The sequence below is a fragment of the Takifugu flavidus genome, chromosome 16, assembly GCF_003711565.1.
Source record: "Takifugu flavidus isolate HTHZ2018 chromosome 16, ASM371156v2, whole genome shotgun sequence".
NCBI lineage: Eukaryota > Metazoa > Chordata > Actinopteri > Tetraodontiformes > Tetraodontidae > Takifugu > Takifugu flavidus.
The window spans coordinates 12,635,880-12,661,354 of NC_079535.1; the positions used below are offsets into that span (position 1 = coordinate 12,635,880).

A 25,475-nucleotide genomic window follows, 5' to 3' on the forward strand; every position below is an offset into this window, starting at 1 on the left:
AGAAAGTAAACGTTATTTTTCTTTCATTTCATACGAGACGATGCTAACGACTGACGCAGAATGAAATTAAAAAAAATAAACATGGCCTATAAATTCGTTGAGCTGCTTTAGCCTAAAAAAAACATGTTATAGCATGATAGAAGCTAGCTGATGGTTTTTAATGAAGACCACTTTTCCCCAGATTCTTATTCGTCTTTTTCTTGTCGAGCGGATGAAGGATGTTGATAAAGGTCCAACTTGTGGACACCAAGCTGGCTTCAGATGTCCACCGCTGCCTTGATCTCACGTCCTCAGACTCCCGTCGTCCTCTCGTCTCTCGGCGGACGGATTAGACGAGTTGACTCTGACTCTTGACTCGCTTTTGTCCCCCAAAACAAACGGTCCAGCAGCTGCCGCCTGCTGACACGGGCCTTTGTGCTGTTGGCCGTCAACCCCGGGGGGGCGAGTGTGTGTGTCCCCGTTTGCATGAATGAGACCAACGTCAGGCAGATGTTTGTTTTAGTTCCTGCGCTGACGTTTGTCGAATCGCTAAGTTTACAAAGCTGTTACAAAAGATTTACAGTTTCATGGTGATCAGGTGGATTACAGCTGTGTGTGTGTGTGTGTGGTGTGTGTGTGTGTGTGTGTGTGTGTGTGTGTGTGTGACCGGCAACTCGGCAGATTTTCCCAGTGACGCAGCTTCGGAGATTAAAAGAAAGATACAAAACAAATGTATTTAAAGCACCAAATCCATAAAAGCCTGCAGTATTCTCCAGGCCTGTAGGGGGAGCTCTGATTTAGAACGTGTTGGTTTACGAACATAATTGAGACTTTTATTGAATGTGGAAGCCGAACTTTTGTTGCGTTAGCGTAGAGAAGCCTCGTTTGTCACGCTCGTTTCTCAGTTATTCCTCCGTCTGTTGTGTCCCGATGTTTTATTTGGTGACCTCGGGCAGGTTTATTGGAACAGAAGAAGATGGCAGATGGGTGATTTTCCACCGAGGCCCCCTGCTGGGTCAGTGTGTGTCCGCCATCTTCTCGGCAGCTGCACCTGAATCCTGGAGCTTCTGACTCTTTGTTAGCTTTGTTTTTAGCTTCGCTCGTAACGTGACGTCAGAGACCCAGAAAAGGGCCGATGTCACAACGTGGTGGTGAAATATAACCTCTTTAAAAATGGAATCAAATTACAACAATTACCGAAGCCCCTCCCCCCAGGGATGTGGGTGTGGTTATTCACTCGTCCCTGTGGTGGAACGTCCTCGTCCTGAGCTGGTTCATTAGTTTCCTCGTTTTTATTCGCTTTATTTCTCTGAACAACCCCCACATGGACCTCCGTCCTGGTCCTGGTCCTGGGACAGGGACACAACGTCTCCCAGTCTGATGTAGGTCAGTGTGTCAGTGTGACATAATGCTCCTGTTGTTTTGGTGAACGTGAGAGTGTGTGTGTGTGTGTGTGTGTGGTGTGTGTGTGTGTGTGTGTGTGTGTGTGTGTGTGTGTGTTAGGAAACCACCAGTTGAGGTCACATGACCTCGGTGGAAGCTCATTAACGGTGGCGTTTGCGTCCCTGCAGGGTGAGGAAGCTGGAGGAGACGCTGGTGACGGTGCAACAGCTGGACAAGAACATGAGCAACCTGCGGACGTGGCTGTCCCGCGTGGAGGCGGAGCTCGCCGAGCCGGTGGTGTACGAGGTCTGCCACGCCGAGGAGATCCAGAGGAAGCTGACGGAGCAGCAGGTGGCGTCCAGCTTCAGTCTCACCTTCCACCGAGTTTCAAAGAAAGAAACACAAATGCGTTAGAAACAAAGCTAAAAACGGAAGCTAACGAGCGCACTGATGGCTAACAAGCGCTAGCAGTCCGTGGTTCCGGCTCAGGCAGCATTAGACCCAAGACGCCGCGGGGAGGAACCATTAGGAACCAATGGAGGAACCATTAGGCTGTGTAGAGTACCACGGCGTACTGTGCTAAACGCTCTCCGAATCGGGGTTCTGGAGGCAGAAATCGGGGTTTATTATGGGTTTTATCTTTTGGCTGCTAAAGTTCCTGAGCAGATTAGAGGTGAGGAGGAGGAGGAGGTCTCAGATTTGCAAAGACGTGAAGCTGGAATTGGATTGAGGGGCAAAAAAAATGGGAGTTTTCAGGAGTGGGAGCAGAGAGGAGGAGGGCGACGGACGGAAGGCTCCTCTGGGCTTTCAGGGGTTACCACGGCAACCCCGAGGGCCGACTCTGAACAAACAGGCAACAAATTTGCAGCCAGGATAAGTTGGCGAGCCGGTCGCGGGCTGACGCTTTTCAGGGTTGAGACATCAGCGGCGGTTGAGGGTTCCTGGCACTCGCTGAAGCCGCGTCCTTGTCTCCACCTCAGGACCTCCAGCGCGACATCGAGCGGCACACGGAGAGCGTGGCGTCCGTGCTGACGCTGTGCGACCTCCTGCTCGCGACGCCGACGCCTGCGGCAGCGACTCGGAGAGCGACTCCATCCAGCAGACCAGCAGGAGCCTGGACCGGCGCTGGAGGAACATCTGCGCCATGTCCCTGGAGCGCAGGATGAGGTGAGCGCCGCCGGAGGGCAGCGGACCCGCGCGAGGAACCGCCCGGTCAGGTCTCTTTGATGTGCTCAGGATCGAGGAGACCTGGCGGCTCTGGTGCAAGTTCCTGGACGACTACTCTCGTTTTGAAGACTGGCTGAGCGGCGCGGAACTCACGGCGGCCGACCCGGACTCTGCCGACGTCCTCTACACCGGCGCCAAAGAGGAGCTGAAGAAGTTCGAGGTCAGTGTGTCTGTTGTTTGACCTCCAGAACATCCAGTCCAGATGTTTGAGTCACACGACTGGATTTCCTGGTACTTCAGCACCTTTACTGGTGACCTGGTGGACGTTAGCTAAACACGCTGGAGCACCGGTGCCCGACATGCTAACCTGGTTAGACTGGGACATGAGAAACGGACCGGTTGTACCCGGTGGACCCGCTCTTGTTTGGTGTCTAATATTTTGTGGTTCTGGTAGGCGTTCCAGCGGCAGGTCCATGAGCGCCTGACGCAGCTGGAGCTGGTGAACAAACAGTACCGCCGGCTGGCCCGGGAGAACCGGATGGACGCAGCCAGCAGGCTGAAGGAGATGGTCCAGGAGGGGAACCGGAGGTGGGACAACCTGCAGAGGAGAGTAGCCTCCATCATCCGCCGCCTCAGGGTAAGACTGAGCGTCGGCGCCACGCCGCTGATCAGGTGACATCATCATCAGTAAACCTGCGTGGTTCTGGCTGGTTCTGCAGCACTTCACCTCCCAGAGGGAGGACTTCGAGGGGACCCGGGAGGGGATCCTGGTGTGGCTGACGGAGATGGACCTCCAGCTGACCAACGTGGAGCATTTCTCTGCCAGCGACATCGAGGACAAGATGAGGCAGCTCAACGTGAGTCCGGTGCGCCCGCCGTTCACCACTTCCTGTCCGGGTCTCCTGACGCCCCCCGGTGGCCACGCCTCCTGTCTGCAGGGCTTCCAGCAGGAGATCACCCTCAACACCAACAAGATCGACGCTCTGATCGTGTTCGGCGAGAACCTGATCCAGAAGAGCGCTCCGCTGGACGCGGCGCTGATCGAGGACGAGCTGGAGGAGCTGCACTCGTACTGTCAGGAGGTGTTCGGCCGCGTCGCCCGCTTCCACCAGCGGCTGGTCAACAGGCGCCCGGTCAGTCCCGCCCACATATCGATCGCTGATCAATACTTGTGATCTGATTACAAAGCACAAATGTTTGTTTATTGAGTTTCCCGTCTGTTTTTGGGACGGAAGGTTCTGGAGGAGGAGCAGGAACTGTCGGATCTGGAAGAGTCGCCTGGTGTGAATAACGGGGCGACCTGGAGGCAGGCGAGGAAGAGGAGGAGGAAGAGGGAGGAGGAGGAGGTGTCCGCCGCCGGGCAGCAGGTCGCCTGTCACCTTCTGGCTCCGCCCCTGGAGCGTTCGGGCCGCGAGACCCCCGTCAGCGTGGACTCCATCCCGCTGGAGTGGGACCACACGGTGGACGTGGGCGGGTCGTCGCACGAGGAGGATGAAGAGGCCGCGTTCTTCAGCGCGCTGTCGGGTAGGATCGGTGATCTTCTGTGGCCGTAAAGGTTCAGGAAGTGATGTCATTTCCTGTAAATCCGCTTCTGTCAGCCTGAGCAGAACATGTGACATGAGTTCACGTCTGAACCTTTTCAGCTCGGTAAAAGTTAAACTGACGTTGCTGAGCTAACGTTACACACACACGGGCTAACGTTAGCGGCCGGGCTAACGTTAGCGGCCAGGCTAACGTTAGCGGCCAGGCTAACACGCCGAAGGTTGAGCAGCTCTGGTATCTCCGAGCAGCAGCTGCTCACCTCGACTCTCTCTTCCAGACACCAAGTTCACTCAGAGTTTAGCGTCGCTGCGTCGAGCTACGATCAGAGCGGCGATCGCAGCCTCGGGTAGGCGGCACGATGCCCCGTCTCCTGGCAACCCCCCCCCCCATCCTGCACCAGACTCGTTCTAACGCTAAACGACTGAAGTGAAAGTTGCTTGTTGTTGCACTTTTGTCCTCATTTGTGTTGGAAGTTTGAGAACGTGTGAGATGATTTTTAACGCTGATCCGCTAACTCGCACATCGCTAACTAGCACGGGTCATTCTGACGTTACCTGGGATTCTGACTCCGCCCACTTTCCCTTCCCTCCACAGTGGAGTCGGTCGGCGATCCGCCCGTCTGGCACCAGCCGGGATCCCCGCTGAAGAAAGGAATCCCGCCAGAGATCCACCAGCAAGGCTACGTAAGAGCCCGTTGAAGTGTTGCGGTTTTAAAGAGTAACGTGTGTTTACGTGCAGGTGTGTGTCCAGGTGAAGCTGATGTCAGAGTGCAGCGGCAGCGTCAACGACGTCAAGAGAGTCAAACTGATCCTGAACGACCACGAGGAGCCGGAGGATCCCGGCCTGAGCTGCGCCGCCGACACGCAGACCGGCACGGGTAAGACAGGACGTCTCACTCGGAGTAGATTTCCACAACCCAAAATGGGACGACAGGATTTTTAACCACGTAACAAAAGTATATAACTCATGTTTTTTTTACGTAATTTAAAGTTGTCGCCATCAAATTGTTGCTCAGGTGTGATCGACCGCTGGGAGCTGCTGCAGGCCCAGAAGGTCGAACGTGAGACGGACGCCCAGCAGCGGCAGAAGCTGAACTCTGACCTGTGTGATGTCACTTCCTGGCTGGGCAGGGTGCTGCCGGAGCTGGAGCGGCTGCAGAGCTTCACGCCGGCGACCAGCATCCGAGACTTCAAAGTCAACGTCGGGAAGCTGAAGGTTTGAAATAACGGGAGTTTAAAATAACGGGAGTTTAAAGTGACGGGAGTTTGAAATAACGGGAGTTTGAAATAAAGAGAGTTTGAAATAAAGAGAGTTTAAAGTGAAGAGAGTTTGAAATAACGGGAGTTTGAAATAACGAGTTTAAAGTAAAGAGAGTTTGAAATAACGGGAGTTTAAAGTGACGGGAGTTTAAAGTGACGGGAGTTTGAAATAACGGGAGTTTGAAATAACGGGAGTTTGAAATGACGGGAGTTTGAAGTAACGGGAGTTTGAAATAACGAGTTTAAAGTAAAGAGAGTTTGAAATAACGGGAGTTTAAAGTGTCGCGAGTTTGAAATAACGGGAGTTTGAGTTTGAAATAACGAGTTTAAAGTAAAGAGAGTTTGAAATAACGGGAGAGTTTGAAATAACGGGAGTTTGAAATAGCGAGAGTTTATAATAACGAGAGTTTGAAATAACGAGTTTAAAGTAAAGAGAGTTTGAAATAGCGGGAGTTTGAAATAACAGGAGTTTGAAATAACGAGAGTTTGAAATAACGGGAGTTTGAAATGATGGGAGTTTAAAATTACGGGAGTTTAAAGTGACGGGAGTTTGAAATAACGGGAGTTTGAAATAACGGGAGTTTGAAATAGCGAGAGTTTGAAATAACGGGAGTTTGAAATAACGAGTTTAAAGTAAAGAGAGTTTGAAATAGCGGGAGTTTGAAATAACAGGAGTTTGAAATAACGGGAGTTTGAAATAACGGGAGTTTGAAATGACGGGGGAGTTTAAAATGACGGGAGTTTAAAGTGACGGGAGTTTGAAATAACGGGAGTTTGAAATAAAGAGATTGAAATAAAGAGAGTTTGAAATGACGGGAGTTTGAAATAACGGGAGTTTGAAATGGCGAGAGTTTGAAATAACGGGAGTTTGAAATAACGAGTTTAAAGTAAAGAGAGTTTGAAATAACGGGAGTTTAAAGTGTCGCGAGTTGAAATAACGGGAGTTTGAAATAACGAGTTTAAAGTAAAGAGAGTTTGAAATAGCGGGCGTTTGAAATAACAGGAGTTTGAAATAACGGGAGTTTAAAATGACGGGAGTTTGAAATAACGGGAGTTTAAAGTGACGGGAGTTTAAAGTGACGGGAGTTTGAAATAACGGGAGTTTGAAATAACGGCAGTTTGAAATAGCGGGAGTTTGAAATAACAGGAGTGTGAAATAACGGGAGTTTAAAGTGACGGGAGTTTGAAATAACGGGAGTTTAAAGTGACGGGAGTTTAAAGTGACGGGAGTTTGAAATAACGGGAGTTTAAAGTGAGAGCGAGAGTGTGAAATAACGGAGTTTAAAGTGACGGGAGTTTGAAATGACGGGAGTTTGAAATGACGGGAGTTTAAAATTACGGGAGTTTAAAATGACGGGAGTTTGAAATAACGAGGAGTTTGAAATAACGGCAGTTTGAAATAGCGAGAGTGTATAATAACGAGAGTTTGAAATAACGAGTTTAAAGTAAAGAGAGTTTGAAATAGCGGGAGTTTGAAATAACAGGAGTTTGAAATAACGGGAGTTTAAGTGACGGGAGTTTGAAATAACGGGAGTTTAAAGTGACGGGAGTTTAAAGTGACGGGAGTTTGAAATAACGGGAGTTTAAAGTGACGAGAGTGTGTGAAATAACGGGAGTTTAAAGTGACGGGAGTTTGAAATAACGGGAGGGAGTTTGAAATAACGGGAGTTTGAAATGACGGGAGTTTAAAATGACGGGAGTTTGAAGTAACGGGAGTTTGAAATAACGGGAGTTTGAAATAAAGAGAGTTTGAAATAAAGAGAGTTTAAGTAAAGAGAGTTTGAAATAACGGGAGTTTGAAATAACGGGAGTTTGAAATAACGGGAGTTTGAAAAAACGAGTTTAAAGTAAAGACAGTTTGAAATAGCGGGAGTTTGAAATAACAGGAGTTTGAAATAACGGGAGTTTAAAGTGACGGGAGTTTGAAATAACGGGAGTTTAAAGTGACGGGAGTTTAAAGTGACGGGAGTTTGGAATAACGGGAGTTTAAAGTGACGAGAGTGTGAAATAACGGGAGTTTAAAGTGACGGGAGTTTGAAATAACGGGAGTTTGAAATAACGGGAGTTTAAAGTGACGACAGATTGAAATAACGGGTGTTTGAAATAACAGGAGTTTAAAGTGACGAGAGTGTGAAATAACGGGAGTTTAAGTGACGGGAGTTTGAAATAACGGGAGTTTGAAATAAAGAGAGTTTAAAGTAAGAGAGTTTGAAATAACGGGAGTTTGAAATAACGGGAGTTTAAAGTGACGACAGATTGAAATAACGGGTGTTTGAAATAACAGGAGTTTAAAGTGACGAGAGTTTGAAATAACGAGAGTTTAAGAGTTTAAAGTAACGGGAGTTTGAAATAACGGGAGTTTGAAATAAAGAGAGATTAAAGTAAAGAGAGTTTGAAATAGCGGGAGTTTGAAATAACGGGAGTTTAAAATGACGAGGTGCAAAACTTCGGTCTTCTCTTTATTCTTCTCGCGCAGGAGATGCAGAAAAGCTTCACCAGCTACAAATGTCTGATGATCTCCGTCAACCTGAGCGGTCGCAACTTCCTGCGGGGGGCGACGGCGCCGAGCAGGGCGAGCTGCAGGACGCTCTGGCCTCGGCCAATCAGAGCTGGACGCAGGCCTGCTGCAGCCTGGAGAGCTGGGAGAGGAGGCTGCACGCCGCCCTCCTGCAGTGTCAGGTCAGAGGTCAAAGGTCATCGGTGGCGCCGCGGCGTCCGATTTCCCGCTGGGAAACCAACGCCATCCTCTCTTCCTCTCCAGGAGTTCCACGAGACGCTCCACTCGCTGGTCCTGTGGCTCGCCCAGGCCGAGAACAAACTCGCCGTCGCCGCGCGCCGCCGGCCCGCGACCCCCCGGTCCGTCCTGGTGGAGCAGCGAGACGCGCTCACGGTGAGGCCGCGTTTCAGCGGCGGTGTTGCACGTTGGGGGCGTGTTGCTGAGTCTGTGTCGCCCCCTGGTGGCAGGCGCTGCAGGAGGAGCTGCAGGGGCGGCGCCGGCAGGTGAGCTCGCTGCAGGACGTCTCCTCCCAGCTGCTGCTGGACGCCGCCGGAGACGACGGCGTGGAGGCCAAGGAGAAGGTCCACGTGGTCTCCAACCGGCTGCACCTGCTGCTGCGGCAGGTCAACGCCGACCTGCAGCACCGACTGGTACCAAACGCTCGCCGCGGCACGTTCGCTTCCCGGCTCCGCTTCTACAGGTGGTTCTGTGTGTTGCAGGAGGTCGGCCGAGCGGAACCGGCCAGACCCGAGGACGAGGACGGCGCCACGCCGCTTCAGCATCAGGAAGTTGCTGCTCGACGGGCGGCCGCGGTCGGACCGGCACCACCCGGAAGGTGAATTCAGGCCTCTTTTCTAAACCAAAGGACTGTTGTCATGGTTACCATCGGGTCAGAACATTAACCCGACTGACGCTGGCTCCTGTCCCGCAGGGAGGAGCGCAGAGACGCCCCCCCGCCGCGCTCCCTCTTCTCCCGGGTTCTGCGGGCAGCGTTCCCCCTTCAGCTGGTCTTCCTGGTTCTGTTGGTTCTGGCCTGTCTGGTTCCGCTGTCTGAAGACGACTACAGCTGCGCGCTGTCCAACAACTTCGCCCGCTCCTTCTACCCGATGCTGCGCTACACGAACGGACCCCCGCCCACGTGAGCGCCGTCGGCATGGCAACACCAGCACTGGGACTAAAGGTCACCACACATTTCATTTATGAATGAAGGGTTGTTGTTGGATCGGTGACGAACTTTATCGGATCATTATCTACGTGCTGTTTTAAGGTTTTCCCAAACCACCGAAGTGGAACGTCGAAGAAGCACCGAACCGCGGGAATATTCCTCGTTATTCTGTATCGTTTTACGGACGTTTGCGCACGTTGGAACAACATTTGACAGGTTTCGACCCCCAGGGGGCAGAAAAAGCTCCACAGCGCTAACGGGCGAAACGTCTCCGTTTTTAGCCAGTTGTGCTGCTAGCCTCGCGCTCACGCGGTAGCTACGTTTAACGTTAACAACCGCCACCAGGGAAACGACCATGGTTGTCTTGGCAACGGTAACGGTGAAGCCAAAAGCGCTGCGCGACTACAGTCGGCAGTAATATCTGGATTTAGCGGAGCTAGCGGAGGCGTGTTTTAGCTGGTTAGCAGTCAACGTTGAAACCTTTAAATTTTTACGTTTTTTGTGTTTTTTTTTCTTTGTAACTCACCGATTTTTGACCTCGTCGAGCGAAAACCTGCAAAAACAGGATGAAATCATCTGATTTTGAGATTAAAGACGGGATTTACCTGTGTGGAAACGTCCTTAAGCTCCTCCCACTCGCCACATGAATGTAAACGATCCTCTGCTGGGTTTTAGCTCGTTTTCTATATTATTGATCCCATTTGTAAATAATCTGAAGCTGAAAGTCCAGAACAGCAAAAGTGTGTAAAGTTTGATTTATTTTGTGAGTTGATGGGACGTTAGTTTGTCGTCTTGTGTTGATCGACAATAAACTGATGTCAACATCTGGTTGTTTACTGGTTAAAGCGCCAACACGCGTGTTCATGCACGTACAGACACGAGACCACGGAACAAGCGACACAGGACTGAGCTCACAGGTACCATCGCCACGGCGCCGAGGAGCGCCGCCAAGTTCGATTCGTCAATTTCATAGAAAATTAGCATTTTAAAAAATTTAGAAAGTAAAAGATGTTTATCTTCTAACGAACACGTGGACGCTAACTGGAGCTCCATGAAACATGATGGAATCACTGGAGTGTTTAAACTGGGATTAAGTCTCGAAAGATCTCTGGATCCATGTTACAGAAACAGGAAACAGGAAATGGTCAAACCGTAACTTCAGTTCTGTTAACAGTCGTTTCGTTAAAAAGGCCACGGACTCGGTACAAAGACGTAGAAAAACCCCGAAACATCAAAAGTCCACAGAAGAAGAGAAAGAGGTGAGGGATCCTCAGCACATGCACCTTCCCGCCGTTCTGCTTCCGCCACGTGAAAAACACAAACACGGTTTTATAAAAGCCGACAGAAGAACCACGTTCACAGGAAACGACGCCAAAATATCAACGTTTCTTCCAAAAACACTTAAAAACATCAAAACGTTACCTCCAAACAGCGTTTTTGTTTTTTTTCATTCAAGTCTGGACGATGCAAATCGCTCACAGTCCTGTCAAACTGGTTTCCATGACGACGGGGCCGGGGGGGTCGCCGTAGTGCGGCGCTCCCGCCGGCGGACCCTCGTCTCCGGTGTCCAGCGACCACGGGTGTGGGGGGGCGTAGCTGCAGAGGAGCAAAGGTCACGAGACGTTTAAGGCGTTTAATTCTGTAATCTGAGATGAATTTAAAATAAAACGATTTAATTGGACGAAGTTTGAAGCCAAACTGGACCTAAACGTATTCACGGTTCCTGTTCTTACTCGTCATCCATGTGAGCGACCAACAAACTCTGGAACGGCGACGAGGACTGGAGGGGCGGAGCCTGTGGGTTCGGGGCGTTGCCGGGAGGCGCGGGGGCGTGGTCAGCCATGGTCTGGTCCTGGCCTGGGTGAGCCGGAGGTTCTGGGTACTGGTACTGGTCGGAGACCGACTCTGAGCTCGGCGAGGACGACGGCTGGCTGCTGCTGCTGGAGATGTTGGCCTCCAACATCTCCAGCAGCAGGTTGTAGACCAGGACCACGTTCTTCCTCTTCATGGTGGACAGGTGGTCCATGCCTTTGTTACTATGGAGACAGGAAGCACCGCCCATGGCATGAAGGCCACTGTCCAGCGCGAGGACGAGGCCGTGAGAGATCCGGTCTGGACGGTACCTGACGTGGCGGATGTGGGACAGGAGCATGGTGAGGTGCCCCAGACGCAGCGTCTGCTGCTGCGTGGACAGACCCAGCTTGGAGATGGCCCAGACCAGCGCGTCGATCACAGAGTCCAGCAGGCGCAGCAGCCTGGTTCTGCTCGCCAGCTCCTCGGCCGTCTGAGGAGAAGTCGAGCACAGATCTGTGGAAACGGAGGAGTGGGGTCACGTGATCGGGGTCATGTGATCGGGGTCATGTGATCCGGGTCACGCGACCGGGGTCACGTGACTGGACCTGACGTCCTAACTCTGGAGCGAGACATGATTTTGAACGTGGTCGAACGAGATTCGGAAGGTCAAAAGTTCAGGTGAGAGAGCCTGAACCACATGGTCACATGGTCATTTCCACGGGCCACAGCAGGGGGGCAGCAGAGAGCAGGCGGCTCATCAAAGGGAGGAAATCGAAACTTTCCCCTCACGTTTCAGTCCGCAGAAGGAAGGCGTGTGTGTGTGTGTGTGTGTGTGTGTGTGTGTGTGTGTGTGTGTGTGAGAGGGGGAGGTCGATCACCTCAATGAAACCTGAACGGCGTGCGGCGGCGAGGACTATGTGACCGCTCACAACACGCTAAGTTCAAAAAGCAGCCGCCGCCTCGGTGGGAACCAGCGGACGGACTCACTGGAGTTGAGCAGGATCATGGCCTTCAGGCACACGTACTCCTCCCTCTGGAGCTTCAGCTCCCGGAACCGAGCCGTGGCCGCCAGCAGCATGTCGAAGATCTCCATGATGCCCTCCACACACTGACCCTCCTCCCTGAGAGAGACGGAGACAAGCAGCAGGTCATTCTCCCGCCCTGGTGTTCCACAGGGCCCCGTTCTGGGACCGCCTTCATATTTCTGGTGACACCAGGTTTGACCTTCAAACAAAAGCTCAAAGACATTTGTGTTACTGCTAAAAGCTGCAGATGATCACACACACACACACACACACACACACACACACACACACACACCCACACACACACACTTCCTGTCAGCAGGTGAGAACATTAGCGTGAGTGTTCTCTTCCCGCTGTAATCACCGCGACAACAGATCACTTCAGATGATTCGTCTACTTTCATCAGCTAAAACACGGGAGCAGAATCTCTTTGATGGCTTTGATCTCGGCCTCGATGAGATTACGCGGACGGAGTCGCATTCCGGATGTTTTTGCTGAGGTTTCCACGGAGACGCTGCTCCCAGCGATCCAGCGTAACAGAGTGTTCTGAAAACAGTTTTGGGTTAATCTGGGGAGACGTCAGACCTGGACCTGGCTCCGCCCCCCAAGCGACCGCACAACCAAACAGATTAAGTTTAGGAGGCAAACGGATCCACTTCCTGTCCCACTGTCTGCAGGAGCAGCATGTTTACCACGAGCACACGGGGGGGCGGAGCAAAGCGGCTCATCTGGCCAAAGTTGAAGGTCAACGCTGGAGGAACATCTAGTGATTTATTTATTTTTTGGCAGGAAACACGAGGCCTCGGTCCAGGAGGATCACATTTATCTGCCGCCAACGCTGCTCACATCTTTTCTCTTTCAAGGCCCGACTCAACGGCCTGTTTATCGCTCAGCGCTGTGGGAAGATCACGCCGCCGCCGCCGCCGCACGCCGCCGCCCCACCTGACCGCTCACCTGTTGAGTTTGAAGTCCGGAGAGAAGATGAGTTTGCCCGGGTGGTCCACGGACCTCCATATCAGGCCCAGCATCAGGATCTCCAGCCAGCAGCACTTGAGCAGGTTGATCTGGTCGGCCAGACTCAGCTCCACGAACCCTGAGAGCAGACGGACAGACGGAGCTCAGGACCACCGGCGCCATCACGCCACCTGATCACAGTCAGGTCCGCATCAGCTCCTCCGGGGATTCCAAACGGCACCATAACTGAGGAGCATTTTCTCCGCCGGCGCCTCATCCGTCCTCCCACAATGCGCTCATTTTCGCTTCGGAGCGGGAGAAGAAAGAGCTCCAGAAAATGGTCCGTTAGAGGCACATTAGCACCTCCTCTGAGGAGCGACCCGCTGGGCTGATCACCGGCAGTGAGGAGGAGGAAGAGGAGGAGGAAGAGGAGGAGGAGGAAGAGGAGGAGGAGGAAGAGGCGCTCACACACAGCCACACCCACTCAGAAGCATGTTAACATCTGCACAACTGAGCCCAGAACCCCCAGAACCTTCAGTCAACAGCGCACGACCCCCAGAACCTTCAGGCCCGCCCGGGTCCTTACCTGGGATCTTCTTGGCCCAGCTGATCATGAAGACCAGCTCCTTGTCTGCCAGGTTGGTGAGCGACATCATCATGCTGGCCTCGGTGAAGGGCTTCTTCAGGTCCTCCATCAGGTAGATGTCCGGAGGCTCCGCCTCCATGATGCGGGAGATGAACTCCTCCGGGCTCATGGCCGCGTGCTGCTCGTGAGGCGGCTGGGGGAGGCGGGCCAGCGGGGGCTCCAGGTGGAGATGCCGCTGCGCCCGAGAGCCCGGGTCCACGCGGACCAGAGATCTCCCCGAGTACCGAGGCTGGAGGCCTCCGCGGCGCTGCCGGGCCCCTCTGTGGCCGCAGCGCTCGCGCCGCACACCTGGGAACAGTGACATCACCACATTTAACCACCGTCTGCGTCAATGAGGCCGAATCTCGCCGGTTTACGGCCGCTGCCTCCGTTCGGACCGTCCCGAGTCGGAATCTCGATGTGTTGCATTAGGGGGGATCCTCACAGGAAGCTAGCGGCTCCATCAGCAGCGACTCTCCTCGGCCGTGTCGCCGCGCTCAAGCACATCATTTGCACACTTTGTCAAATGTGTGACACCGGCCGACCGTCAGACTCCGGAATATTAGTTTGACATTCCTGACATCTTTGCTCACTTTGGTGAGAGGACTGATGATGAGGGTTAGCTTAGCGCCTCTGACCTAGCCTGGCTGGTCACTCTCTCCTCCACACAGAAAGTTATGACACAACTATCTGGACTGACACATGCTAAGACAAGCTAGCATAGCAGGAGAAAACCAGCTAGCAGCTAGTTGTTGTCCGGTACCCACCACACTTCATCATTCCCACTTCGTAGCACTTCCGGAGGCGGCAGGCCTGGCAGCTCTTCCGGCGGTTCTTGTCGATGGTGCACTGGTTTGTGGCGGGGCAGATGTAGTTGTTGTGACCTGCAGAGAGCAACAGGCGTCACGCGGGTGACGCGGTCGACTGAGGCGAGGAACGCGTGGCGGCGGCGGCGGCGCCGGTACCTTGGATGCTCCTCTTGAAGAAGGCCTTGCAGCCCTCGCAGGACCACACGCCGTAGTGGTAGCCGGAGGCGTAGTCGTGGCACACGGCACAAAAGTGCATGTCGGCTTTTCCGACCGCGGCGGAGCACACGGATGAGTTCAGCTCCTCGCCGGCCTCCTCGCATCTCTTCGGGGGCTTGATGGAGCTGCGGGAGACGTGTGAAAGAGGGACAACTTGACATTTCGGAATTTTTGCCCATCAGTCGCCCGCCATTATTCTTCCGGAGGATTCTCGCTGTCAGCGCGGCGTTTCAGATGACCAGAAAATTGCATCGGAAAACTTCGGCAATGTTGAGTGAAACAATAATGGCTGTAAGAATCTGTGGCGTGGAGCCGCCGTGACATGATGATGCTAATCTGAGGGGGAAAAAACGGAGCTTTTCAGCCACAAAACAAGGATCTCATGAGGACCCAATCTGTGGCGCCCATTATTGAGCTAATAGCGACGGCACCGCGCTAACACCGGCTAAAGCTGTCACTCGTCACCGAGGCTAAAGCGGCGTTCGACAGCAGTTCATCGTTTACAGCTCGAAAACCTGCTGCGCCGCCAGTGTGGCGGCGTGCACTAACGCGTGCACGCTCGGTGGTGGTCATGCATGGTTAGCGCCGCTAAACCCACCTGTTAGCGTCGATGCTATGGCCCTTAGACTCCAGCCAGGGCTCGTTGTAGGGGAAAGGCGGGGGGCAGTGCAGACTCAGGGAGGGCAGGGTCGGGTGGTGGTGGTGGGACGGCCAGAACGTCGAGGGGCTCTCGGAACCCGGCGCCCGCGGGTAGCTGAGGAGGGAGGGGCCATAAAAGGTCAAAGGTCCGTGGCTGTACTCGTGGCTGCAGTCGGTGAACGGCGACGAGATGCAGACGGCGTGACCGTCCATGGTGGCGGGGGGGCTGTAGGTGGCCGGCAGCAGTCCCGGGGAAACGGGCCCCTCTGGGGCTTTGCTGGAGTCCACCTCCTGGAGCTGAAGTAGCGGGTGGACGTCCAGAATGGGGGAAGAGGCCATGCCGGGGGGGGGGGGGGAGGGGTGTCTCTATGACGACGGTGATGAAGGATGTGACGAAGAGCCTCCGTCTATCGCATCATCTGACGGAGACGAGTCCTGTAACAGAAGTAACAAGTGTCACTGACCGGGGGGGGGGTCCTGTGGTGATCCTGTGGTGATCCTGTGGTGATCGGGTCATTCAGACGTGAAGGATGCTAACACGTAGGAAAACTCAGACCTGCCTGCGGCGACCTTTTGCACGTTCAGGGACGCTGGAGGATCAACAGGAGATAAACCAGATCCACCGCTGCACATTTGGACCGAGATAAGGACGTTGGCAAAGATCTATAATCTGATCTGTACATTAGAGTTGAGCAAAAGGCTGAAATATTAACGGAGGATCAGCAGCCGGTCTGGCCACACAGACCCGGAGTGTGCCAGAGGTCCGTTATCTGGTTAATCAGTACCAGAATCGGCATCCGGGAGCCGCAGGAGGCCTCTGAGACAGAGAAGCTAACGGAGCAGCGTTGGAGTCAACACATAATAATGGCTCAGTCACCGGCCAATCAGAAACCTTCCTTCCCGAAGGACCCGCCCACTCGTCACGGTCCATCGCCAATGCTGGAGCGAGACAGCAGAAGAGCCGCCGCCAGACGGGTCAAAGGTCAAGTCCCTCACCCGTAAAAACACACTCGTCAGGACCAGCAGGACCAGCAGGGCCAGTAGGGCCAGCAGGACCAGCACTACACCACACCAGCACATTTGCTGAGTCTAGAGGGGGGTCTGGAGGAATCCGGGGGGGTCTTTGGGGGGTCTAGAGGAGTCTGGAGGAGTCTGGGGGGTCTAGAGGAGTCTGGGGGGTCTAGAGGAGTCTGGGGGGTCTAGAGGAGTCTGGGGGAGTCTGGAGGAGTCTGGACGAGTCTGGGGGGTCTAGAGGAGTTGGAGGAGTCTGGGGGGTCTAGAGGAGTCTGGGGGAGTCTGGACGAGTCTGGGGGGTCTAGAGGAGTTTGGAGGAGTCTGGGGGGTCTAGAGGAGTCTGGGGGGTCTAGAGGAGTCTGGGGGAGTCTGGACGAGTCTGGGGGAGTCTGGAGGAGTCTGGACGAGTCTGGGGGGTCTAGAGGAGTCTGGGGGGTCTAGAGGAGTCTGGGGGGTCTAGAGGATTCTGGATTGGCCTGATTCTAAATCACGACCAGCCGACTCCCCAACAAAGATCAAACATCGTTTTACAGAACAGAACCGGAGTTAATGTTTGATGTTGGTGGCATCTGTCACCATTCCATGACACACACACACACACACACACACACACACACACACACACACACACACACACACACACACACACACACACTGTGCACGTGCAGCAACAGCCGCTGAAGAGCTGCTAAAAAGGCTGAGAAACTTTGTGGAGTCACAGAACAAACACTAGATTAGAAATAATGACATCCAAGCTTATTGCTGACATTTAGGAGCTCCAGACTTCACTAAATTAAAGTGAGGGCAGCTCCAGACGCTCGTTAGTGACAGCGTTAATGACATTTAAAGCACGACTCACCTACAGGACGCGTGCAGCAGCAGTTTACCCATCAACTGTGCTGAACTGGTTCTGCAGGAGGAGCTGGTGAAGTTTGAGCTTTGGACGCACTGGTGCTCATGGCAGACGGCCACGGCAAACTACCAGGAAGCTAACAAAGGGTCAAAGGTCAACGCTGAAGGCAGCGTCCAACCATGACATCACAGCTGATCGACTCTTTCAGCACCAGGCAGACAGACAGAGAGACAGACAGGCAGAGAGACAGACAGGCAGAGTCAGGCAGACAGACAGACAGTTTGTTTCCATTCTCAGTATTTCTTTGGAAATTCTTTGGATTTTCCTTCCCACTGAACTTCCAAACACATTAAAAGCCTGTGAAATTCCATCCAAACTCCCGAAGAATGTTTGTATCCGACAGTAATGGGATCCGTGGGGAAGAAAGCCCGGTTCGGACCGGGTCCGCCACCTCTGGAGATTAAAACCCGTCCGTCTCCACAAACCTCTCTGTTCCGGCTGCACTTACAGGAAGTGCTCCGTCCATGAAGAGGTCACCTCATCACCTCAAACATGGAGAACATGACGCCCCAAACGAGACGTGGGGGGGCTGGAGGGGGGGGCGCTTCTCAGGCCCGTCAACAACGAGGAGCCCCAGGAACACGGCCCCCGGCCAGCAGCACAGCCCCAGACACAAAGATTCCCAGTAAAACCATTAACCAGCTTCCATTCCACCATTCTCCAGCCCACAAAGCCCACCAGGAGCTGGGGGGGGGGGGGGGGGGCGTGAGTGGGGGGGGACCGTGGGGAGGGGAGCCGGAACGTGAGGGGGGGAGTTGCACAGCAGCCAAAATGCTTCAGCACACCGACGGCATCGTTTCGGACGCCCCACAAACGCACCACACGTTGATCATAAACCATCCCATCGCCATAGCAACCGCTCCGTCCGACCAGCGTCACACAGGATAAATTGGACATTGGAACTATCTGATGGCGTTCGTCCGGAAGATCAATGAAAGCTGGTTTCTACCTGGTAACAGAGACGACAAAATAAGGTTGTTCCTTTGTGGAATGAAGCAACAGAGACTCAGGGATGAGAAGAAGCCTGAATTCAGACCTCTGAGGGGACAGAAACAGCTGGTTGAGTCCAATTATCTGAATACAGTAATCAGATTAGTGAGGCTCAAACGACCGTTCGCAGCGTCTGCCTCAAACAAACCGGCACTTTATTTGAACCCAATTAGCATATTAAACGGTCCAGCAGTCGTGGTGTAATCCCGTGAGCTGCCTCGGGGGGCAGTAGTGAGTCCTGCCGGTGCAGCCTGGGGCAACAACTCGGGCAACTAGCGTTGGAACGTCGCACTGAACCGCGACCAAGACGCCATTTAGCTGCCAAATTTCTGCACTTATCTCCAAAATTTGAATTATTTGATACATAAACTACATATAATGTGAAAATGTTTACCTTTAAAATGTGGATAGCCCAATCTTTAGTGAGAAGAATAATTAAAATAAATGAGTGACGGTTGTTCTGGCTCAATGTCTCCTCCTAGTGGTGCGTTCTGTCATTACACAGTTGCTCACTAGTTTAGCAAAATTCTTTTAAAAAAGATTGAAGATTATTTCAACGTGATATAGGTGGACGGAGGGGGCGTCGACAGTGTTTAGCCCCTCCCACTGCTGCTGAGGTCTCACCTGAGTCTGTCAAACACCCACCAAGGTCATGTGCCCCACACACACACACACACACACACAACACACACACACACACCCAAAACAGCAACGCTGTCAAAAATATGGGCTCATCAAAGCTATTAGCATGTAGCTTGTATGTAGCATGACGTTTGTGTCTGTTGACCCGTCTGCTGGTCAGTACTGGTCAGGTACTGGGGGGGGGGGGGGGGGGGGGCCCAGCTTCAGGCTGTTCTGGGGGGGAAGGGGGGGGGCTTGGTGGTGGAATTCTCATCCCATGAAGGCAAAACCCAGCAGAGGAAGAGCAGAAGGGAGGTGGACCGGGCTCCGTATTTCTGGTACCGGTACTTCCCCCCCATCCTCTCCCACCCCCGCCGACCCCCCCTCCCCCGCCGACTCCCCCACAGCTCAGTTATTCACAGGAAAAGGAATCCAGTATTTACAGCAAGAGCCTGAATATTGTGGCACCAGGAGCAGACTCAAGGCTGGGGGGGAACATCCTCACCCAGAGTTGGAGGAGGTTCTGGATCAGCTTCAGAACCCTGCAGAACCGCTGCTCCGTGACCTTTACCGAACCAGGAACGCTGAGAAAAGTCAGCGATTCTTCCGATCATCCACCACGTGTAGCACCTCTGGCGGTCCCGCCCTCGCCTGTCAACCCAGACCAAGATTCTGGTCGTTCAGAACCGGGTCGGCGACACGCCCACCTGCTGCCACGTGAGGAAACGCCAGACCGACGGCGTGGTTCTGCATGGATGGTTCAGTCAGTAAAAGCAGATTTATGAATAAAACGATGAAATTTTAACGCTTCGGTTTCTTCTTCTGTGGTGCCGACTGGGTTTATTCCCGTTGTTCTGAAACTGACACGACAAAAGAATCAACATCTCGTCTCAAACTTTCATCACTTCAGGAGGTGAAGACAGCAGAAATGATCGTCTATCGGATCTACCCTGGATCAGGATCTACCCTGGATCAGGATCCACCCTGGATCAGGATCTACCCTGGATCAGGATCAACCCTGGATCAGGATCTACCCTGGATCAGGATCAACCCTGCAAGTGTTGACGCACCTGTTGATTAGATTTGACCCGCAAACACGGAACCTGCAGCGGTATCGATCGACCCGACGCGTCACCGGGATCGTGCAGCTGTTCGGTACCTGTTTTTTCCGCCTGGTTCGGTTCCGGGGAAGTTTGCGGAGCCCCCGGGAGCGCCGCGCCGCTCCTGCGCCTCTGCGCGCCGGACAAACTTCACCAAAGGCGGACAAACGTCTGCGGGCTCCGACCCGCGGTCCCTCCGGCGGGAGTTGGCGGAGTTTTGCGGGTTTGCCGCGCGTCTCCGCCGGTGAGGAGAGAAAGTGGACCGCGTCAAAGCGAGGAGGCGCGCCGACACGCGAGCGCACGATGCGGGCGCGTCCTCATCCTCGGCCGGATCACCAGCGTCTCCGCGCCGCTCCGCTCCCTCAAAGCGCACGTTTAAGGTTCGGAGCGGCGCGGATACGTCACCGCGCGCTGGCCACGCCCCGCCCCGTGGGCGTCACGGTGCATGTGCGCGAGGCGGCTCTGAAACTTTAGTAGAACGGGCAACAAACTACCGCGACGCCAAAGTTGTCGTTTCAAACGCCAGAGTCGCGACGTAATGGCGTCATTTCCTGCTGACGTCAACCAGGTGACGATTGACCAGGTGAAACAGGATGTACAGCACAAGTAAAGAATCACCTGAATTTCCATCTTTGAGCGCGCGTTAGCTAGCAGCAGCACGCACTGGTGGGCGGCGCGCGCGCCCCCTGGCGGCCGGTCTCAGCTCTTCTGCCGCCACCATCTTTCTCCAGCATTCCGTTCATCTTGGCGTGCGTCTGGGCGCGCGCATGTTAGCGGTAGCCGCATTAACTGGAGACCTTTCCTGACATTTGTGTCAGCTTTAATGATTCAAAACAACAATTACTCCGTTTCCTTGACGATGATGTGGGCAGGAGTCCACGCAGAGTTCATTTTCTAAACATTGGAATTGTCCTGGGAGGCTTTAATTACTGCCAACGTGCACGGTCTCAAACCGAGCGCCTACTTTCCCACTCAGCTAATCAAAAGCTCCGTAATCATTTTCATTTGGGGCCATTAGTCACTTTTGTTCGGCGATTAGAGTAAAGCTGATGTTCTCGCTGTTCCGTCTGCGCAGCTCAAAGCCGAATTTCCTTTATTTGACTCCCAGCCGTGATTTATATTCCTCTGGCTGCTCGCGGTTCTGCCTTCACATATTTTACGGCTAAAATGAGACGATGAGCTGAAACCCGAGTCTGTTTAAGGTCATTTCTCGCTAAAAGGCGACGCCGTGACGGTTCTGGCCTGGCGCTATCGAAGCATTTTTACATTTGACGGAAAGGAAGAAAAACTGCTGCGTCACCTTCTTCGGTTCCGATCCTCAGCCGTTAGCGATCCAGTTAAAGCTAACTGGTGCGAGTACATGTCAAACCCAGCTAACGCAAAGCTAATTATCGCTTTTTTAAACAGAAACAGCTCTGCGTTCGGCTACATCAGGCTAATGTTTACTGATTAGCTTCTGCCCGTTAGCATCCAACGTTAGCGCAGCATTCTTCTCGTCCAGCAGCGCAAACGCTAAAGGAACGACAACTTTTCTGCCGATTTCCTTTGATCAGCGTTCCGACTTTTCCAGGAGGTCCGGGTGGGGTCAGAGGTCAACCCTGAGGCATCGGCGCAGGTTTGTTCCCCATCGGTCGGGATCGGTGCTCCACGTCGTCTCCCGCTGGCACCAGCAGCGAAGACTAAAACAATCAGGACTGACGTCACCCTTGACTGTCCGCCAGCGTTTAATTCCGACTTGGATCCGGCCGGCGGGAGCGTGTGGGAGGGAGGTTACCTTGAACCCTCCGGACCTCCAGTCTGGTGGAAATCCTTCCCTTGTCTGGGAAATTTAAGGCTCTCTCTAAATTCCCTGGCAGGACGCAGGCTGCTTCCATCCTTGACCCCGTCGACATTCCTGATGTCGTGCTGCAACCGGCCCCTTGCTTCTCCTGGATCCTGGTCCTAGTGTTCCCGTCCAAGCCTGCCAAAGCCAGACCCGTTTCTGGGCTAGTCTCCGGGGAAAAAAACCCCCATGGAGAACAAGATCTGAGGGTCCACATTCAAAAATCCGGGATCAAAATGTCCGAGAACAGATTTCCAAATGTATGATCGGACTGGGAGAGAAGCCTGGTTTGACTGGTCCGGTGAGCAGACAGTTCCTGTCACCACCAGCTGGAGGAGGAGCTGCAGAACATCCCTCAAATGACTCAAAATTAGCTCAGAACATGAGCGGATGGAGGGAATTAGACGCTCGGAGCAGCACTCTGCTGCCATGGACACGCGGATCCTTAACTGGCCGCACCAAAACACGCTTCCATGTTCTGATACCGTGCTGGAGAACCCTGGCCTGGACACACCGAGGAACGTCTGAGGAACGCAGCGGGGGACAGGAGGAACCAGCCAGGCCGTGGGAATCGAGCGGGTTCCTCTGGAATTTCGGCGGGAACGGCCCAAATGTTTGCTGCTAAAGTTGAGATTTGGCTGAATGTTTCGATTTAGCCTCCAGACCAGGCAGCCATCAACCGTCCGCAGGCTCCGTGAGGCCTCCACAGGTGAGCGTTGGCAGCCTGATGCCGTACCTGGGACCTGGGAGAGCTCCTCAGCTCTCGGCCGGTCAGGATGCTGCTCATTAGCATCGTTAGCGTTCAGATTTATGGGTAATTAAACATCTTACAAACCCCTGAACTGGTTCCAGTGCTGAAAGAGCCACTGGGATCACGGTGCCCCCCCCCAGCCGCCCTCGGCTGTAAACCCCCCCAGATGGTCCCTGTCCCACCTCACAGCTGTGAGGGGTCCCTGCAGCCTCCCACCAGAGGGCGCCAGAGTCCAGCTCACACCAGGTCGGCGTGAACGTGGAATTAGGACGGTGGGATTCTGGAAGGCAGCAGGATTTCAGAGGTGATCAGAGCAGCTTAACGTCGTTAAATCTGGGCCTTTTACAGTAAACACAGTTTTATTAGCAATCAGATCCGTGTTTGCTCTCCTTTAATCCGCTCCTGGAATCCTGAGGTCCTGAGGGCTTTAGGGAAGAAACGGCGAGGAGACGGATGAAGACGCAGGCAGGAGAAGCAGCCTGAGGCTTCGCCGCCGTCGCTCCGCTAACGTTTCCTTTTTATTATCCTCCCGTCTCCGGTCAGACACGTTGAAATCCGGAGTAGGATCAGGAAACGAGCCATCGGGAGGGGGGGCGACCTTCAGGGGTCAGGTCTGGACCCGCCTCCGTTAGCTGAATGCTAACAGTTAGCGTCCCTGGATCATCTTCACGGGCGGCAGCGTCCCGTCTTTAAACATCTCCGCTTTGTTCAGCTCAGGGAAAAAGTGAGTGACAACCACTGACGACGAGGAGATGAGGATAAAAAACTTTATTGATCCCACATCGGGGAAATTACACGTTACAGCGGTAGCCCGTGGTGTACGATACAGAGAAGTACTAAAAATAAAAAGACTCTTATATTATGTACATTATACAGTATAAACAGAAATTATGTACAGAAGGAGTGTGAGACAGTGAAGAAAAATGATGCAGTTACCTGACAGACCATCATCACCACCATCATCATCATCATCACCACCACCACCATCATCATCACCATCACCACCATCATCATCATCACCACCATCATCATCACCATCATCATCACCACCACCACCATCATCACAACCACCACCATCATTATCACCATCATCATCATCATCATCACCATCACCACCACCATCATCACCATCATCATCACCACCATCATCACCATCATCACCACCATCATCACCATCATCATCACCACCACCATCATCATCATCACCATCATCATCATCACCACCACCATCATCACCACCATCATCACCATCACCACCATCATCATCATCACCACCATCGTCACCACCACCACCATCATCATCATCACCACCACCATCATCACCATCATCACCACCATCACCACCACCATCACCACCACCATCATCACCACCATCATCACCACCATCATCACCATCACCATCACCACCATCATCATCATCACCACCATCGTCACCATCACCATCATCATCATCACCACCATCGTCACCATCACCATCATCATCATCACCACCAGGAGCTGCTTCCAGAAATCTGCAGCTTCCATCAACACTGAAGCATCTCTAAGAAGCCTTTAGGAGCCGCGACCTTTGACCTCCCAGATCCATCGTATTCACCATGGTTTACACAATCCATCCAACCTTCAAAGTTTACAAATGCTTTGCTGGATTAGGAACCAAAGTAATGAACTAATTTTAAATGAGTGTGTGAGATCTAGTGAGATCTAGTGAGATCTCATCAGGTTCCAGATGCCAAAAACAACAGCAAAACACAGGACCGTTAATTTCCCAGGATGCAACGGGACATTTGTAGCAAATTCTCTGATCTTCAGCAACAAGATGCTGGAAAAAAAAGTTTTCGTTTCGTTTTCTCCCACTTATCCAGATCCGGGTCGTGGGGGCAGCAGCTTCAGGACAGGCAGCCCTCCCCAGGCAGCCCTCCCCAGGCCACCTCATCAGCTCCTCCGGGGGCCCCCCAGCCACAAGCTCGGACTCCTCCCGGATGTCTTCTCACCCCCTCTAAGGCTGAGCCACCCTGCGGAGGAAGCTCATTTCAGCCGCTCGTATCCGCGATCTCGTTCTTTCTGGGACGTAGATCGACCGGTAGATCGAGAGCTTCGCCTTCCTCAGCTCCTTCTTCGCCACGTAATATTTTTAATTGTTTCCTGTCAGAAAAGCGCCAAATGTGGGAGGTGTAATAACCCTGGAGCGCCACTAGAGGGCAGCGCCGACCCGCGTGTGACATTTGCAGCCTCCAATCACAAAGCAGGACGGAAGTGGTCGTTCGTTCTCCTGTAGTTGGCGGGAGAAGTGAGGCAGCATTAGCGGCTAAACGTGAGCAGCTTTGATGATCCTGCAGTAAAAACCAACCTTGTGTTTAGCTCCATTAGGCTAATTGTCCCAGCTAGCTTCCAGTAACTGAATCTACATGTTCTGGAATTTAGGCAGGAAAAATCCCAAATCTTCAGCCGGAGGAAACAACCGAAGCTGAGACGAGAAGTTTGAGCCAGACAAAATCAATAAAACATCTCCAGCGTTTGTCGGAGCACCGGGCCGAGCTCACGCGCTGGCACGGAGATCAAAGCCGGCAGATGAGGGGGATTCGGGAGCGCCGGGGGCAGCGTGCACGTGAAGCCGCGCTCTGAAAAAGGAAATTCGGCTCAGGCCTCCTCGAGGCTCTGAGGAGGATCCGGGAGGGGAAGCGAGGAGCGGCGGATCAAAGATCAAAGCAGACCCGACCACGCCCACGCTGCAGTTTCACCGCCACGTTCTTCTCGCCGATCCCGTGGCCCCGCCCACTTCAGCAGGTCCCCTCCTGGACGCAGCGTCGCTTCATCGCCACGGTCCGAAAGGCTGCTCCACGGGGGTCAAAGGTCAGCCGACGTCTTTAAAATGTTTCAGCTGAGCAGCAACTGAAGACGAGACAATCGGATCAGATTTCATGGACACACACACACACACACACACACACACACACACACACACACTCACACACCTGTTGGGAGCCCTGGCTGCCATGGCAACGTGCTGTAACTGTGTACACTGACCTTTGACCTTTGACTGACCTGAACTTCACGCGTCTGTCCACCAGGGGGCGACGGCGGCGTTCACAGCGTCGTTTTCTGCCCTTTATGTGGTCGCGGCCCTCAGGGCAGCAGGAAGCGGGAGATCCATTTACGCGCTTCCTGTGCAGCACAAAGCCGCTAAGCGCCGCTCGCCAGATCACATGACC

At 53.4% G+C, this 25,475-nt stretch overlaps 2 protein-coding genes across 5 annotated transcripts in view; one reads left to right on the forward strand and one right to left on the reverse strand.

Moving 5' to 3' along the window:
• The window catches only part of syne2b (spectrin repeat containing, nuclear envelope 2b), a 65,874-nt gene extending 56,058 nt beyond the window's left edge, over positions 1-9,816 (forward strand). The window contains 18 exon segments of the mRNA XM_057011577.1: positions 1,551-1,713; positions 2,343-2,412; positions 2,415-2,529; positions 2,599-2,749; positions 2,984-3,166; positions 3,249-3,386; positions 3,468-3,662; positions 3,765-4,053; positions 4,349-4,417; positions 4,666-4,754; positions 4,822-4,948; positions 5,087-5,286; positions 7,807-7,881; positions 7,884-8,009; positions 8,092-8,220; positions 8,295-8,477; positions 8,547-8,662; positions 8,759-9,816. Coding sequence (XP_056867557.1) covers positions 1,551-1,713; positions 2,343-2,412; positions 2,415-2,529; positions 2,599-2,749; positions 2,984-3,166; positions 3,249-3,386; positions 3,468-3,662; positions 3,765-4,053; positions 4,349-4,417; positions 4,666-4,754; positions 4,822-4,948; positions 5,087-5,286; positions 7,807-7,881; positions 7,884-8,009; positions 8,092-8,220; positions 8,295-8,477; positions 8,547-8,662; positions 8,759-8,969 — 2,629 coding nt within the window. The 3' untranslated portion in view covers positions 8,970-9,816.
• esr2b (estrogen receptor 2b) lies at positions 9,733-20,145 on the reverse strand. 4 transcript variants are annotated; one of them, XM_057012019.1, is made up of 10 exons: positions 19,753-20,145; positions 15,015-15,490; positions 14,357-14,541; positions 14,159-14,275; positions 13,353-13,700; positions 12,767-12,905; positions 11,774-11,907; positions 11,116-11,299; positions 10,726-11,028; positions 9,733-10,588 (listed from the first exon to the last, which is right to left on the reverse strand). In XM_057012019.1, the coding sequence occupies exons 2-10, from the start codon at positions 15,392-15,394 to the stop codon at positions 10,468-10,470; spliced, it is 1,911 nt and encodes a 636-aa protein (XP_056867999.1). In that variant the 5' UTR covers positions 15,395-15,490; positions 19,753-20,145; the 3' UTR covers positions 9,733-10,467. The 4 variants fall into 4 exon arrangements, with proteins under 4 accessions (XP_056867999.1, XP_056868000.1, XP_056868001.1 ...); XM_057012020.1 differs by lacking the exon at positions 19,753-20,145 and adding an exon at positions 19,099-19,593; XM_057012021.1 differs by lacking the exon at positions 19,753-20,145 and adding an exon at positions 16,929-17,155.
• Positions 20,146-25,475: the final 5,330 nt, after the last annotated feature.